Source organism: Buteo buteo, chromosome 25 (genome assembly GCF_964188355.1).
Source record: "Buteo buteo chromosome 25, bButBut1.hap1.1, whole genome shotgun sequence".
NCBI classification, from domain to species: Eukaryota; Metazoa; Chordata; class Aves; order Accipitriformes; family Accipitridae; genus Buteo; species Buteo buteo.
This window is the reverse complement of record NC_134195.1, coordinates 1,173,918-1,189,490: the sequence shown is the minus strand read 5'-3', so window position 1 is coordinate 1,189,490 and position 15,573 is coordinate 1,173,918. Positions and strand designations below refer to the sequence as shown.

The window sequence follows — 15,573 nt, the reverse complement described above, 5'->3', positions numbered from 1 at the left end:
GTCACACAGGGTGTGAATGAACTCTGCTGATCTGGTCGATACACTGAAGAAATAATTGGTGTCAACTGATGTCGCCATGTTGCCTTTACTGTATCTGCGCTGATATGCTGATGCACTATTACCTACAGAAGGGGAATATAATCTCGTTTACCTTCTCTGGGCTCAGCAGCATTTTACACTTCAGCGTGTTTTCAAACAGGAAAGTGTTGGAAGCAAACAGCACACTTTGAAGCGAAAGATTTGACTTGGTCAAACCCAGGCAAAACACTTGCAGTTTTTACATCCTAGGCTGGAGCACTATAGTTCAGTAAAAAGATTTTGTTTTGCTGTAGCTTAGTTTTTCCTGTTTAAAAATGTGTTAACTTCTCAGAAGTGGGTTCTGGGATGACAGAATCGTGGAATGGTTTGTGTTGGAAGGGACCTTCAAAGACCATCTAGTTCCAACCCCCCTGCCATGGGCAGGGACACCTTCCACCAGACCAGGTTGCTCCAAGCCCCATCCAACCTGGCCTTGGACACTGCCAGGGATGGGGCATCCACAGCCTCTCTGGGCAGCCTGTTCCACTGCCTCACCACCCTCATCGTAACAAACGTTCGCCTTCTGTCCAATTTAAATCCACCCTCTTCCAGTTTAAAACCCCTGCCCCTTGTCCTGTCACTACAGACCTTCATAAAATATCTCTCTCCATCTTGCTTATAAGCCCCCTTCATATTTTGGAAGGCCACTGGAAGGTCTCCCTGGAGCCTTCTCTTCTCCAGGCTGAAGAACCCCAACTCTCTCTGCCTGTCATCACAGGGGAGGGGGTAAACTTGCAGCCAAGAGGCAGTTTGAACAGGTCAGTTCCCCTCCACGCTCTGCGCTGGGTGAGCTCACCGGGTGAAAACCTCTGGCTGCTGTAAGTATTCCACGTGTTTGCATGCGCGAGCTCTCTCCTAGTTTCACACAGCGATTACGCAGGCTTTTGAGAAACACGGGTATGAGCACACAGACCTGAAGCGCATGATGTACACAAAGTACAGAAGTTCAAGTCCCCTTGGCACCTTGCGGGCTTTTGCGGTTTGTTTGTTTTTTTCCTGCAGCATGCCGGTGAGTTCGACTCAATACTGTGCTGATACAGCGCCGAACAAACTTGTTAAGAATAGCTTACGTGAGTCAGAGAAAATTAAGAGACAAAAAAAAATAAAATTAGCTGTGTAGGAAGATCAGGCAACGTATTAGCCATGAAAATACAAATAGTTTACTGCTGTTGTTGACGTAATCAGTTTTTACAGATTTGTATACCCTCCACCTGAATTCTCTTAAAATACCAAATGTGCTGCGTTCCTGGAGTTGCATGCTGTAAAAATCACAAGTGATAACTGCGTGATCATCCCACGAATGCCGATGTCTAGCACCACCTGGAAGAGGTAAGTTGCTGATTCTTGGGTGTTGGTTACCACCATGTGCAATTTAAAAGAACTGGCAAATGCGGAATATATTTGGCTTGTGTTGACTGCAGTGTTTTAAATTCCAAGTATTTTACTTAGCTGAAACAAATACTAGTGTGATCAGTTTGTTTGGGGGCTGCCTTTTAGAGCTACAGCATGGCCAGAAAGCTCATTTAAAGCTCAGGTAATTTCTCCATTTATGGATATATCTAATTATATGTACAACTAATCTCGGTTAGCCCGTGTGCTAGCTAAGAACTTTAATTTATATTTTTTGCAGAGGTAACACTTGTCAAGTTTGGTTAATGTTGGTTTCCTGAACCTTGTAGAGCATGAATAATACATTGCTTTAATCTGCAACATCACAATTTATTGGCTTAAATTGTTCCAACAACAGATGAAATACTGTATCAGTAGTTCAGCTTAAACAAGCAGTTTCAGAAACACAGCTTCCCTCTTTGATCTTTTTTGGTGCCATGAAATAAACAAGTGTATTCCTGGTTGAAGAGTTTGAATTTCAGTGGAAGGAGCTTTCTGGTGGTGCTTTTCTAATTCCTAAGGTCCAAACAAAGTAATTGACCCAAGCAGTCCATACGCATTGTATAGAAAACCACCATTTACAAAATGGAAATCATCAACAAATAGAGGTGTAGAAAAAAACAGGTTTTATTTATGATACAGTGAGGATGGAATGTAATTACGAAAGCCAAGAAGCACCTGAGGCAGGAGTGAGGTGAACTGTTGAAAAATCAGCTGTTATTGCTATAAAAGTCTCTTAGATTTCAGTTTTAAGCATTCAGGTATATAATCAGACTATGCAAACAGGAAATTTGCAGCCGATCCTTTTTTGTCCCTCCTCTCTTGCAGTGGAGCCAGACAACTTTGGGCTAAATTGCTTCTTTCTACAGAAGGAAAGAGCTAGCCATTCTGGCCATTTATCAAGCCTGGCCTGCAATAACCTGGTTCTCTGTGGGAAAAGATGGTGCCGAATAATGCCTTGCAAGGAAGCAAGGCAAAGACGCTTTTGCAAAGATGGCTTTGTGCAAGACGGGATGGTGTCATCCCATTGCCATGTGTCCCTGGCTGCCAGGACAGCGTGCCTTCAGACAGACAGACAACTGGCAGGTCTGGAAGTTCTGCGTTTGAAGGTCGCGTGGCATTGAGCAATACGCTCTCCTGCAAAAGCTACCCTACGTGCGATGGCCGCTCCAACAGCAGGCGGTTAAAATCTGTTTGTGATGAGCGGCTTGGATTCAGAGGGGGAAAGCTGCAATGCAAAAACCACTCGGTGCTGCTGCTGTGGGGGCAGCGTGACACAGATCAATGTCCACAGCGCAGTGGGGCAAGAGACCTTCAAAATGATCCTTTGGCCTGGGGTATGTCTAGAGAAAAATCATCAAGCTTGTAAAATAATACGCTGATCTTCATCATAGAGTCTCCCAATCAAAATAGAAAGAGTTGCATTTTGTGGAGGCCTGTGGGCTTCTCTGCTATTGCCAGTGGTTAAGTGCTAAAGCAGGGTGAGGCTTGAAAAAAACAAATACAATAAAAAGATGATTGTTTTGGGTGTGTTTGAAATGCCCAAGCAGAAAATACTAAAATAAAAGTTAGATTTCAATGCTGGACATAAGCACTTTCCAGAGTCTATTTTCAGTATTTTGCAAAGGTTTAGCACTTTGATCACCCTCTGTTAATTTATAGAACTGCAGCTGTTAGTGTTTACTGTTGTGGCAAACACAGCAAATAGAAAAGATACGTATATTCTCTTAAAGTAAATGTAGTGTGTATCTGACCAAGGTAACCATTTATAATTGAAGTTCTTTTGGTGTTTCAAAGCTGGGAGTATTTGTATTATTTGGCAAATGACTTAATGTTAGACTAGCAAAAAATGCATATATATACTGTATAGATAGTAGGGCAACACAGCACTAGATCCATGTGTTAGACTTAATTTGTGTCAAACTTAATTTGCTTTTACAGACACTTTTAAAAATTAATTTTCCATTCAGCTTTTGAGGTAATAAGTTAAAAAAGCACCAACATGATTTATTCAAATGTCTAACCATCATAGAAGGTTTTACCGTATAAGAACTACAGGATAAGCAGGTTCCTTATACTGAGAAAGACTTCTATAAATTTTTCATGCAGACTTGACATCTGCTGATATGGCTGCGGATGAGTCCTGCCTTGAGTGTATCTGCCGAGGGCTTGCTTTGGAAGGGCTGGTCGATCGTAGTGAGCCAGAAGCTGTATTTATTTGCAAAGTAGTGACAGGTTCCGCGTGCTCCGTTGCATTCGATGAAGGGAGTCGCTCTGAAATCTTCCAGGCAGCTCCCAGGAGAAACCAGGGACTGTCCTCCACCTTCATCACCAGCAGCAGTGTGCTAAACGAGACAAGGAGGGCAGTGTTCAGAGTACAACCTCAGGCAGTGCTGTCAAAAACTTACATGTGGGAAAGGAGAAAAACCACTAGAATTGCTCCTAATTCTTATCTCCAGAGCAGAGAGTTGGCTACTCCTGCAACTGTGTAAGGCTTAAGGATTCAGCTATGCTTTAGCTACACAAAGGAGCTAGCTCATATGTTGATGCCACTTTAACATCTTTTCTGTAGTTTGGATTTTCACTGGTGGAAGTCTTAGGATTGGAGAACCATTTAGGTGGGAAGGCCAACTGGAGGTCTCTGCAGCCGGTCCCCTGCTGAAAGCAGGGCCAACTCCAAAGTTGCTCTCAGTGGCTCCAGGGCACTGCTGAGTTGTTAATACCTCCACGGATGGAGTTTCCACGCCCTCTCTGGGCATCCTGTTCCTCTGTTTGACTACCCTCCCTGAGAAGAACTTCCCACCATATATCGAACTTGAATTTCCCTAATTATAAAGTCTTACTCTGCATTGTACATGAGGAGCACTGTGGAAACAAAATTAGCTTCTATACAAATAACTATGGCATAGTCTTTGATAACAAATTACACCAAAATCATGCATCTTTACACCACTAAACTGTTATCTTTGATACATACTGTGGTAACGAACTGAATGTTACTTTTCTTCTGTCAAAGGCATTGCTAACAAACCAGGCATTTCCTCTGTCCCTTTAAGAGCTGTACAGCTGCATTTTTAAGTGAAGCTGTTTAATTTTTTGTTAAAAACTGAAGGAATTTGCAATATAAAAGAAAGCAGCTGGAAAATAAAGTAGTTTTGTAAATGGCAGGAGAAATCTGGGCACATCCAATACGTTTGCCTGCCTCTGTTTTATAAACGCCATACTATAAAAGTGCAAGCTGTAACTGGCTCCGTTTATGCTGCAAGAGGCCCATGTGTTCATATAAATGAGTAACAGAAGTGCCCACCTTTTAACAGAGGACTCTGATCTCTGGCTGGTGTTACAGTTTGAGGTTTAGATAGATTTAAAACAAACAAACAAACAAAACCCATCAGCAGCTCCCTCCTCCCATACCCCCCCACCCCCCCCAAACCTGCAGCCCACCAGCTGTCTTTCTTACAAATTTGCAAGATTTGCTAAGCTATGAAGTTCAGGAGCAAAACCCTTCCAGCATCCCTCTACAAGAACAAAGTTGGTAAGAAGCAGCATAAACTATTAAAACTATTACAGCTTTGAGGCCTCTGCAGTTGGAGCTGGAAAGCGCTTAGTAGAAACTGCACATCCTATTTGAGCCCTGGCGTTCCTACACTCAGTGTACAAGCTCCAGCTCTACACCTGTAATATCTCTTCTTGTACTGGCCACGGCCTCTCATCCTTCTGCAAGGCTTATGCCGCTCTACCTTTATAGGATGGATGATAGTGGAGTGCCCTTGCTACATGAAATCTTCCCGGCTTCTACGGCTGTTTGGGCAGGAGTCCGTGACTCCCTTCATCATTGTACCTCAGGGGAAGGAGGTGACAAGTTTCAGCCAAGGAAGTAGAACAATATGTACTCTGAGATAAACACAAGTGTGCTGTACTTCTTCTATAGCTGCCTGAGAAGCAAAAATGTGCACGCCAAACACTTCATTTGCTCCGAATGCTAGCTGGGAGAATGCGAACTCTTCTCGCTGTGTGTTCCTTGGTGCTGGCAGACTTTGTCCTGGCAAAAGATTCTTGCTAAGGTAACAACTTTGCTCCTAACAATGCTCAGTGTTTACACAGGGCTTTGCAAACATTTAGTTAATCCTTGGAATTCTTGTGAAGTAACTATGAGATTGGCATCAGGGCTTTTTATAGAAGCAAAACAAAGGTCAAACACAGGGCTGGTCAAAACTTTGACCTGCCCTCTCAAAACATGGGTTGGTTTGGGGGTTTTTTTTTCTTCTGTAACTAAATGAAAAAGATCAGATTTCCTTTACCTTAAATTTTTCAGAAAATAAGTTTTTGGCTTTTGACAAACAAATGGTTTGTGGGTAAGATTGCTATTGTTCTTCTATGATGTTTTCTGCCAGAGAAATATTTTTTTTTTCCCAACTCTGTTTACTTCAGCATTCAGTCCAGTCTTTAATTAGTTTACAACATGGGCATGCTGTTGCAGGTTTTGACTCCCAAGTACATCAAGCAAGTCAGAAAAATGAGTATCTGTCAGATCATTCACTAACACATTCTAGCTGCTCTTTACCGTGTTAAGCCCTCCGGTGCTTACATGATTTTTCTCTACAGTCTTGCAATAAGAGCAGGTCAGGCCCTTCAGTAGGTCTTCCACTGCACACCTAATGCTAAGTTTTTCTGTAGCATCCCATTTCCTAATTATAAGATCACAAGATCTAAGAGATCCTATAAGTCATGGGATATACAGCTCAGCTCTTGTTGCCATTAGAGATGCAACACTGAAGTTTAATTTTAAAAACAGGAGGCTGTCTCTCTGCCCAGACTAGGTGAAAGACTTTGGCTTCTAAATCTTCAACCAAACGTGAATAATTTTAAGTTTCCAAAAGACAAGGAAAAGGTTTTTTGTTTTTTTTTCTCCAGATCAGCTTCTTAATAGTCATGTACATAAGTAAATCCCAATCTTTAGCTGTGAAAATGCTTTGTAGGCTACTGTCGCACCTCAGTGCAGTTTTATTTGTTAATCCACAGCTGTCCCTGTGTTCTCCTCCAAAGCACTATTTTGTACATAAAGTAAGGACTCCAGATGCTATTCTGACAAGAGGCAAATTTTCTCTGCAATTCACAGAAATTTTGTTTCTCCTCTTCTGCTTCCTAGAAACTAGTTTTGTAGTTCCCCAGTATGATGCATGGTTTTGGTGCTGCTGGCTCCAAACCAGAGCAGCCTTCCTAGTATCTAGACTCAAACTTAAAACCCAGTGCTACACAAAATGTGACACTGGAGAACAAGTACCATAAGGAAGGAATATCCGATCCACAAACTGCGCCAGCCTTCAGGGCAGTGAGGAATAGAAGCTTCTTGGCTATGGACAGCAATTGCCACAGCTGGAGCCTCACAAACTGAGCAGCGACTGATATATGGCCTGATGTCTTCTTCTGCCACAGGCATCATTGGAAGAGGTGCTGTAGTTGAGAGCCAGTAGGATTTATCATTTCGACTTGCATAATAACAAATATCCCCAGGGTTACAGTAGAGGAATGGCATAGTACTAAAACGAGCCAAACATGAGCCAGCCAGCCCTGTTAAAAAAGAAGGAAAAAAAATAAAATTATGGCAATCATTCTCACAGAAGACAATGCACATTTTCAGTTTCCTGCTCCTTCCTAAGCACGTGCCAGTAAAACCCTGCAGTCCAGAATGTTTCGCTGGCTTTACAGGTCCTCTTGAACAACACTAATGACTCCAGGAGCTCTCTTAGGGGCACTCTATGCAGACATACAGTTTTTATCTTCTCATTTTGGTGTTTCCTAAGCCTGTTTGCCAAAGTCCCAGCTTTCTCCGAGTTCTATTTATTTTTTTGGTTTTGTTCTTTTCAGCCGGAGAGATGGAATTGAGGCTACTGCCAACAATACCTGCACGTACCTAGATCCTGGTTGTGTGCTTTCTCTTGTCCTTCAAAGTACAGCAGGCTGTACCCACTCCAGAGTTTGTTCATGCCAACCGGGCACATTGGCTCTTGATCGGACTGGCTGTGCTTCACCAGCAGGTAGCCCATGCTGACGCTGCGACCCGGCATGCCTGGCAGCCCAGGGCTACCGGGGCGGCCCGGCTGACCTTAGAAGAGGCGGGGGGGGAGAAATAATACAACTTAGTTTTGTGCTCCCATAAATGCTCTGATGCTATCTAAGCTGCTGACAAACAAAGCTTTATTGCATGAGGCCTCTTCTTACGGTAAGTTATTATTAAAAGAGCTGTAGTTCTAGGATTACAGCAGTTGCTTTTGAAGCAGATTGGTGCTGGATCAGGCTCCCTCATTTCTAAGATGATGTATTTCACTATCAGAGCCAGAGAAAGTCACATATAAAGTTCTGATGAATTTGAGCATACTTTGTACAATACAGATGAGCATATTTTTCCTTTAAAATGTTTTCTTAGTCCAAGATTAACCAATGGTTTTTGAGTTGCTTGCGTTTGCTTCATACGGTTAAAACTATGCTCTGCAAATACCTTTTTCTCTGTGTACTTAGCTAATTAAGATAGTAATCATTCTGCTCTTTGATTGGATAAGGACACAGGTATTTCTTTTACAAATACATTCCCTTAACATCATCTACCTAAATATCACCTACCCAACCATTCATTTCCATGAATGTAACTGTTAGTAAATCACTAGGCTGAAATACTTAAGAGAAAACCAATATAAAAATACTCAGATCAAAACAAGCTCACTCACATGAGCGGACTGATATCCACATCTATCAAAACTTATTCTGAAAATACTGCTTTAAGACATCTCTGTTGAAAGTTAGTTGTCCCTTGTGAAGAAGCCGTGAAGACAAACTTTCTCTCTCCTCCCCTCCTCCCCATCATGTAGTAACTACAGAACAATTTATGGCAGTGAAACAGGGAAGAAGTCCTGTGCAACATCTCTTACCTTCAAATCCCACCGGACCCTGAAACCCTGCTGGTCCTTGTTCACCTCTGGAGCCGGGAGGAGCTGGAATGCCACCCCTGCCCTGGAGTCCTGGGTCTCCAGGTGAGCCTCTGAAACCTTGCACCAACAATGGTTATAAGCACAGTGACTGCAGAGGTATCAACATGCTACACACTTTGTTAACATGTGCTTTGCTTGCATATGTGTGGTCCTATCTGCCAGGTTTACCAATTTACACTAAAGGCAAGATCCTATGGTTCTTCCACAGGCAAAGAGCACTGACTTCATTGGAAAAGGTTGCTGGGATCAAGACTACATGAGCCCCACAACCCTAATCTTTCACTCTTGCTACCACCATGCATCTCTGATGAGGCTAGCAGCAAGAGGTGCACTGCATCGGGGCCACGCATCACTACGTAGATCGCTACGTCCCCTGGGTTGACAGTACGCCCACAAGGATGTGTGCATTTCCACCAAAGACATTCAGTCTTGATTTAAGTGAGATCCGTATCTGATGTTGCTTTGGCTATGTGAGTGTTGTTGAAGTTTTCTCCTGGTTTGCTTATGTTCTGAATACTAGGAGGAGGAGGAAAGCCAAGCCCTGGCTTTGAAAGACCAGAATTTGACTCTCCTCTCTGACTTCAGAATTTAAAGTAGAAGAGAGCCAAAGCAGTGCTCTGGTGGCCTCACTCTGCTAAGGGGAACTGAGCTTTCACTCCAAGTGTGCGACTCCTACCTGGATCACCTGGTGGACCCTGAACTCCCATATCTCCTGGGCTTCCTTGAGGTCCTATGTTTCCACGGGGACCTGGTGAACCTTGCTCAGCAACCAGCCTTGGAGGAAGAGCGGGCAGCCCAGGAGAGCCTGGAGGGCCCTGAAAGCCTGTGATTAGAAGCAAGGTGAGAGAGTTTGATTAACCCCCGCCCTGTATTTTCCTTAATGTGCTTTCATCTACAGATATGTTGCTGTTACTTGGCTGCATATGCAAGAGAGGGACTGTGGTCTGCAACTCACTACCTTGGGAATAGCAGCTATATTTATTATACTGGGGGAATGTGTGTGAGTATGGGGATTGTTTTCTCTTGGACAGCACACAGATAGATAAGCAGAAGAAAATGAATAATGCTCCTGCTCCCTCATTTATGACAGAGGAAGCTGGGAATTTCCCCTCAAACAGCCAACAGCTCTCTGAGGTGCAGAACCATCTTTTAGTGGGCTTCAGGAGACCCAAATACATGGTGGTATAGATGGAGTGAGGGATTTTGAAGATATTTCTAAATATCCAGTACATCTACTCTGGAGGATTAGTTTAGATCAGGAATTCTTCTTTTTTTTAACTCCAAAAGTGGCTCTGATTTTGGAGTTGGCACCTCATACAAAATAAATTCATAAAGGCAGAAAGTTGACTACCCATGTTAAATTTAGGCATCTGTCCCCTGGAATTTGCCAGAGGTCACACACAGACACGCAGGTTGGAGAGGACTCCAGAGGTCATCTAGCCCAACCTCCTGCTCAAAGCAGGGCCAGTTAGGTCAGCTCTGTGGAGTTTAGAAAGGAGTCATGCATCTGCCTGCACTTACCAGTTACTCCTCTATCCCCCTTGGGTCCGATAGGTCCCAGATCACCTGGAAATCCTACTGTGCCCATAAAGCCGATGACACCTTGTTCACCCTTACGACCTTTAATGAAAAATGACAGTTGGCATTACTGCATTCCAGCACAGATCAAGTGAGCGCAAAAGCCGTGTTACTAAAGCTGCTGTAGCATAGATAGGAGGTTCCCGGGCTCCCGGCCAAGACCAGCGGTTCCCATCCTTACCTTTTGGTCCAGGGTACCCGGGAACGCCAGGTCTGCCTGCTGGTCCAGGATCACCTCTACTTCCCTTCGGGCCAGTCTGTCCGCTCACACCTGTTTGTCCACTTTCTCCTTTGCTCCCTGGTGGAGCTGGTATTCCAGGCTGCCCCTGTAGTCCTGGATAACCTGTTCAGAGCACACAGAGGTTGCAGGCTGCTTATACTTAGACCTGGGCTCAGGGGAAAATAACAGTACTATCCAATTGTATCCCATCAGGTTTTATTTCCTTAATTGAAGCGGGGAGCTAATGCTTAGCTCCCCAATAGACTTATTCAGCGTTCCTGCGCCTGCTCTCAGGCCGGCTGTGGTGGCAGAGGAATTAGAGCATGAAGCTCCCACAAAGCACAGTGTCATCTCAAGCAAGATTTCAGTGGAGGTGGGGTACCTGCTGAGATAGATACAGCCTTCAATGAGCTACTCCTTCCTCAGCAAACGCCCCACTTCACTAGGTGCCTCCCTGCTTCATCCTAAATTCTCCAAGTAACTAGAGAGAAATCAGAGAGCAGTGAGTACCTGACTCCGTGCCAGCTGGTAAATAAGCCAAGGACTTACTGTTCTGTGTATCTTAGTGCTTCAGCTGAACATCTGGATACAAATAACTACTTCATGCTGTCTTGGGAGTTAGGGGAACAGCTTCTTTTTCCAGAACTACATATTGCTTGAACCTAAACCCAGCAGGCTTCTCATCAGTTATTTCTGCTGCCTAAGAAGACATTTGGACCTTGTTTCCGAGGAGAGAGGGATTTACTAACTAGGGTTTTGAGTGGGGCATCCCTCATGCTGCCTGTTGAAGTTGGATCACGTATGGATATGAATGTAAGATGCATGTGGCAAAGTAAGAGCGAGCCACCATTTTGGCTGGGAGATGGTGTTCCTGTTCCCACCCTCCTGATTGCTTCTGGTTTTATTTTTTATCCAGTGACTGCCTGGGGAATGGGAATCAGTACGCAGAGTTAGGCCAACTAACATTCTCTTTCTATTTGGAAACTTAGGTATTTTGTTGGTTTTCAGCTGGTTTGCCTGTTGTCAAGTTTTTGCTGAGCTTACATAAAAATTTCCATGCATCATATAAAGACGATAGTGGGACACCTGCAACTTCTGCTCCAAGCACTTCACAGTGCCACTACAGTTTGAAATGATTGCGCAGTCCAATAAGCAACAGGTATATCATCCTCTAAATAGAGACAGAGTGGCTTTTTCATATGTGTGAGAGAGGCAGGCTTATAGCATGGACTTTTAGAGAGAAGAGCTAATGCTTCCCATTGTAACTTAGTTTGCATGGTAACTTCACATAGGAAAATTTTGTAAGCGATTAAGAAAATATTCTGTAGACTTGCAAGTCTGCCACAGACCTCAGTTTTTGAAGTAGTAAATTAGCATAATGCTTCTGAAAGTTGTTAAGAGAATTCTGGATGATTAAATCTGTTATTTGCATGAAAATCAAACCCTTCCATCAGGATGACCTGGAGGAACTGCCTTCTGCTTTCAAGAGGTCTGTCCCTATTATCTTATGTACCATTAGTTCTGTCCAACAATTGTTCATGCACTTTAGTGCTGTGTTTAGTACAGATACTCTACTGAATCAACACAGAAGTAATAATGACTGCTGTTTCTAACCCAGTACTTAATCCTCTATTATTGCCTGAGGGCACAACCTTGTACTTAATCTTTTATTGTTGTCTGAGGGGAACAAGGCATGAATTACCTGGCACACCGTCTAGACCTGGGGAGCCTTTATCACCAGGATATCCTGATATATTTGAAATCCCAGGAGGCCCTGGAAATCCTTCCTGCCCAGGAATGCCAAAGGGTCCGTGGACTCCTGAAAGGAAGAGCAGAAATGATCAGCACTGCAAAGAAAATGCACAATTGCAATTATAAGGACTCACCTTAGACTAAGTATAAAGAATGGGATTTTCAAAATGGAAAACACCTGCAGTTCCCACTGATTTTTGTTTTATCTTTTCAGATGATGTTGTGGAGATTTTTCTTAAAAGAACCAAATACTAGTTCTGTGCCAAAGCTCTCTGGATAGCTAATTACATCTCACGGTGTGGAATGCTAATAGTCTTGTCTGCCAGGTAAAATATTTCAAGATCGGAAGTACTCAAAATATCCTAGGTATATTGAAGGAGACAAGAAAGCAGCTTTGTTCTTCTGTGTCCTGTGGAGTCAGGGGTCACAGACTCTTAGGGTTTTCTGGAATCAGTTAAAACCAAAAGTTTGAATCCAAGAAGTTCTCTGTAGATGAAAAGTGTTAAATGGCCAAAAATCTGGCCCACCAATGACAGATTATTCTTTTAAGCAGATTCAAATTGTCAGGAAGCCACAAAGCCCCTTTTGTTTGTTCATTTAAAAAAATTAATAGTATTTAAATCTGACACAGAAACATGAACGAGGTATGTGAAATAGCTGTTTCTTCCAATGCTTGATAATAAATCTCTGAATGGTGTTTGAGATGGCACAGCATGTTAGCAACAACAAAGCGTAACACAAAAGAAGAGGAATGAGCCATTGAACCAAGTAGGCAAAGGCAGTAAGGTTTTATATCTATGCTAGTCCTTAATCCTTTCAGAGCCAAAATGTTGGAAAACTTTTTAAACCCCCTCCCTGTAATTGATTCATCCATAACATCAGTCCGGTGGGTCCCTGATGGAAGGAGACCTGCTGATAAGCACAGCTCACTACAGCAAGGTGAGTGTGAGTGGGAAGACCATACGCTTCCATTGCACGAGGGCTGGTGGTGCTGGGCATGGGAATAATGCCCAGGAGGGATCAGTGGGACGATCACACATTGACAGACACTGAGGCTTTCAGAAGAATGGTAAACATTGGCGTATTTGCAACAAAAAGAAAGAAAAGCCATTGCGTTTGTGTAACTGGAGCTTCATTAAAAGTATTCTGGGAGCTGATGGCCGAGACAGCTCTCCTATACAGCTGCCCACACTATACTGCATTTTGTGACACCTGTAACGCCCACTGCTGAAACAAATAATCAGTAGATCCCGTTCTCCGGAACACGAACCTGGAATGCCTCTCTCTCCCTTCTGACCCGGAGGTCCTCGGCTGCCTTCCACTCTGCTCGGCTCTCCCGCTTCGCCTTTGTCACCCACCGCACCTGGGACACCTGCAGAGCCGTAGCCGTCTGGACCTGTCGTGGAGTTGTACAAAAAGAGGGAAGCTGAAACGTTTCCGCGTGTAACATCGTACCAGCATGCTAATGTACATATATAGAGCATGTGGGTTCAGTAAATACGTGAGTCTGTAATGGCTCGTTGGAAAAATGGCCCATAATGGGGGAAAAAAAGGCCTTGAGGCTTTAACTTAATAAGAGGAAAGAAATTATGATTGGAAGCTGTGTTCTAACCCATCTGTGTGGCAGCACACAGTGTATGAAGTTGTTTGCCAGAGCCCACAATAATGAAGCAAATTCCACATTGGGCTTTGGATGACACCGTTGAAGTCAGACTGCAAAGATCTCACTGACCAGACTTGCAGCCAGCACAACGTTGTGCCTGTGAAGAGGCAGAATAAGAGTCTCACTTACCTGGCGATCCTGGTAAGCCCTTAGTGCCCGGTAAACCATGCAGTCCACTGATTCCTCTTAAGCCAGGCAAGCCTGTTTTAAAATTACATTCATGATTATCACAATAGCTTCTATGAGTCTGTTTATATTCCTAAGGCAAAAAATTCAAACGCTTGAATAAATACTACTCTGTGTTAAAATCTTGTGTATTATATGCAAATTAATTCATTACAATAAGCTTATTATAAAATACACCACACTATGGTTTTGTGATTGGCAAATTTTGTTATTATCCAATAAACTCACTATGCCAGTTTTTTTTTTTAAATATCTCTGATCCATCTGGTAGCATGCCATTCGTTCCAGTCTTGCTGCCACAATTTTGTTAATAACCATTTAGTTTTCCAAAATCCTGAAACCAAGACAATTATGGCATAATTGTAGGCTCTAAATGTGATTATAATGAAGCTCTCTTCAGGAGAAATTCACACTGCCTCATTTAAAAAAACCAATAAAACGTCTAATAGCTGCTGCTGCTGCTGTTACAAGTAAAATTTATCCTATCTATTTGTACCTGTCAAAGTGTTAAGCGTGATGTTAAAGCTAGACAGGTATCCCTAATGAGTGGCCAGAGCTCTGGAGCACAATTGAACCTTCAAAAAATAAGTGTCTGTCTCTCTCTTCACTGCCTATAAAGGCAGCCTTCATAACCGTATTAACGTAGATTTGATACAGATTCAGATAGATGAATCTTACTAAAAGCAGGGCAACTTCTGGCTGTACTGTAGAAAAAAATCTGCTTACTTAATACATTAAGGAATTAGGTGGCAACCAGTGAGCTTCTGTGATACAAACAGCTTCATTTTAAATTATCACCTATATTTTGATAGCAGAATTCTCTCTGAGCCATGTATCATTTATCCTTAAAACCAGATGTTGGATCAGTTCGCAGTTTTTGATGATGATGTAGGACAAATATATTGTTTGCTATCTAATGCCACATCATAATATTCTACTACTGTATATCACTACTCTTGCTGCATTTTACATAATCTTTTGTTTTCTCTTCCCAACTGTCACAAAAAATGAAAATGTTTCCTGTAAACTGCTTTCCTGGTTGAGGGAGGTCATCAGCAGTTAAAGTGAGCTCGGTAGACACCAGTCCTTCAGAAGCCATAAATCAGAAAGCAACCACATGGGTCTTGGTTAATGCACCTGGACGTTATGAGGAATAAATGTCTACTAGAAGGAACTCTGCCACTCTGAATGGCAAAAAGCACCCTTTTCTTCTTTACCCCAAAAGAACACTAGGAAGTGCTAACACTGAAGCGAGTGAATAGCTGAAGCTGCACAAATACCTGCTTGTCCCGGTAAGCCAGGCCAGCCGGGAGTTCCCCTTTCGCCCTGAAATCCAGGTGTCCCGGGGCTTCCTTGCTGCCCTGGGGGGCCGACCAGTCCTGGCAAACCTGCGCAACAACGATGAAGCATTGCTCATGAGTGTCCTTAAAACCGATAGCCCAAAACACGGACTTGGGCTACCTCCATTCTCGCAGGTAGCACTACGAACGCTTTCCCCTCCTAATGTCATCGTATGACACTGCACCGCTCATCCAAGTGGAAGAAAACTAAAGAGAGCAAAGGTAGGAGAGGCAAGGTGTAGCAGAACGATTCATTACAAACTTCAGGTTTCTGACAACCTAAGAAACACAGTGGGCTCCTCCTATTGAAATGATAATTTTACTTCTATTGCCAGTTACAATAAGTAATTTCATTTATGTTCACCTCAGGTTCCTCTTCTG

At 43.2% G+C, this 15,573-nt stretch overlaps 1 protein-coding gene across 2 annotated transcripts in view; it reads right to left on the bottom strand.

Annotated features, from left to right (window-relative positions):
• Positions 1-2,074: 2,074 nt before the first annotated feature.
• COL4A2 (collagen type IV alpha 2 chain) overlaps positions 2,075-15,573 on the bottom strand; it is a 141,608-nt gene continuing 128,109 nt past the window's right edge. For both annotated transcript variants that reach the window (XM_075057591.1, XM_075057592.1), the window contains exons 38-48: positions 15,133-15,240; positions 13,796-13,867; positions 13,274-13,399; positions 11,954-12,070; positions 10,213-10,374; positions 9,975-10,073; positions 9,130-9,276; positions 8,394-8,510; positions 7,382-7,573; positions 6,752-7,038; positions 2,075-3,812 (exon numbers count right to left, since the gene is read on the bottom strand). In XM_075057591.1, the coding sequence (XP_074913692.1) occupies positions 3,558-3,812; positions 6,752-7,038; positions 7,382-7,573; positions 8,394-8,510; positions 9,130-9,276; positions 9,975-10,073; positions 10,213-10,374; positions 11,954-12,070; positions 13,274-13,399; positions 13,796-13,867; positions 15,133-15,240 (1,682 nt within the window). In that variant the 3' untranslated portion in view covers positions 2,075-3,557. The remainder of the gene's footprint in view (positions 3,813-6,751; positions 7,039-7,381; positions 7,574-8,393; positions 8,511-9,129; positions 9,277-9,974; positions 10,074-10,212; positions 10,375-11,953; positions 12,071-13,273; positions 13,400-13,795; positions 13,868-15,132; positions 15,241-15,573) is intronic.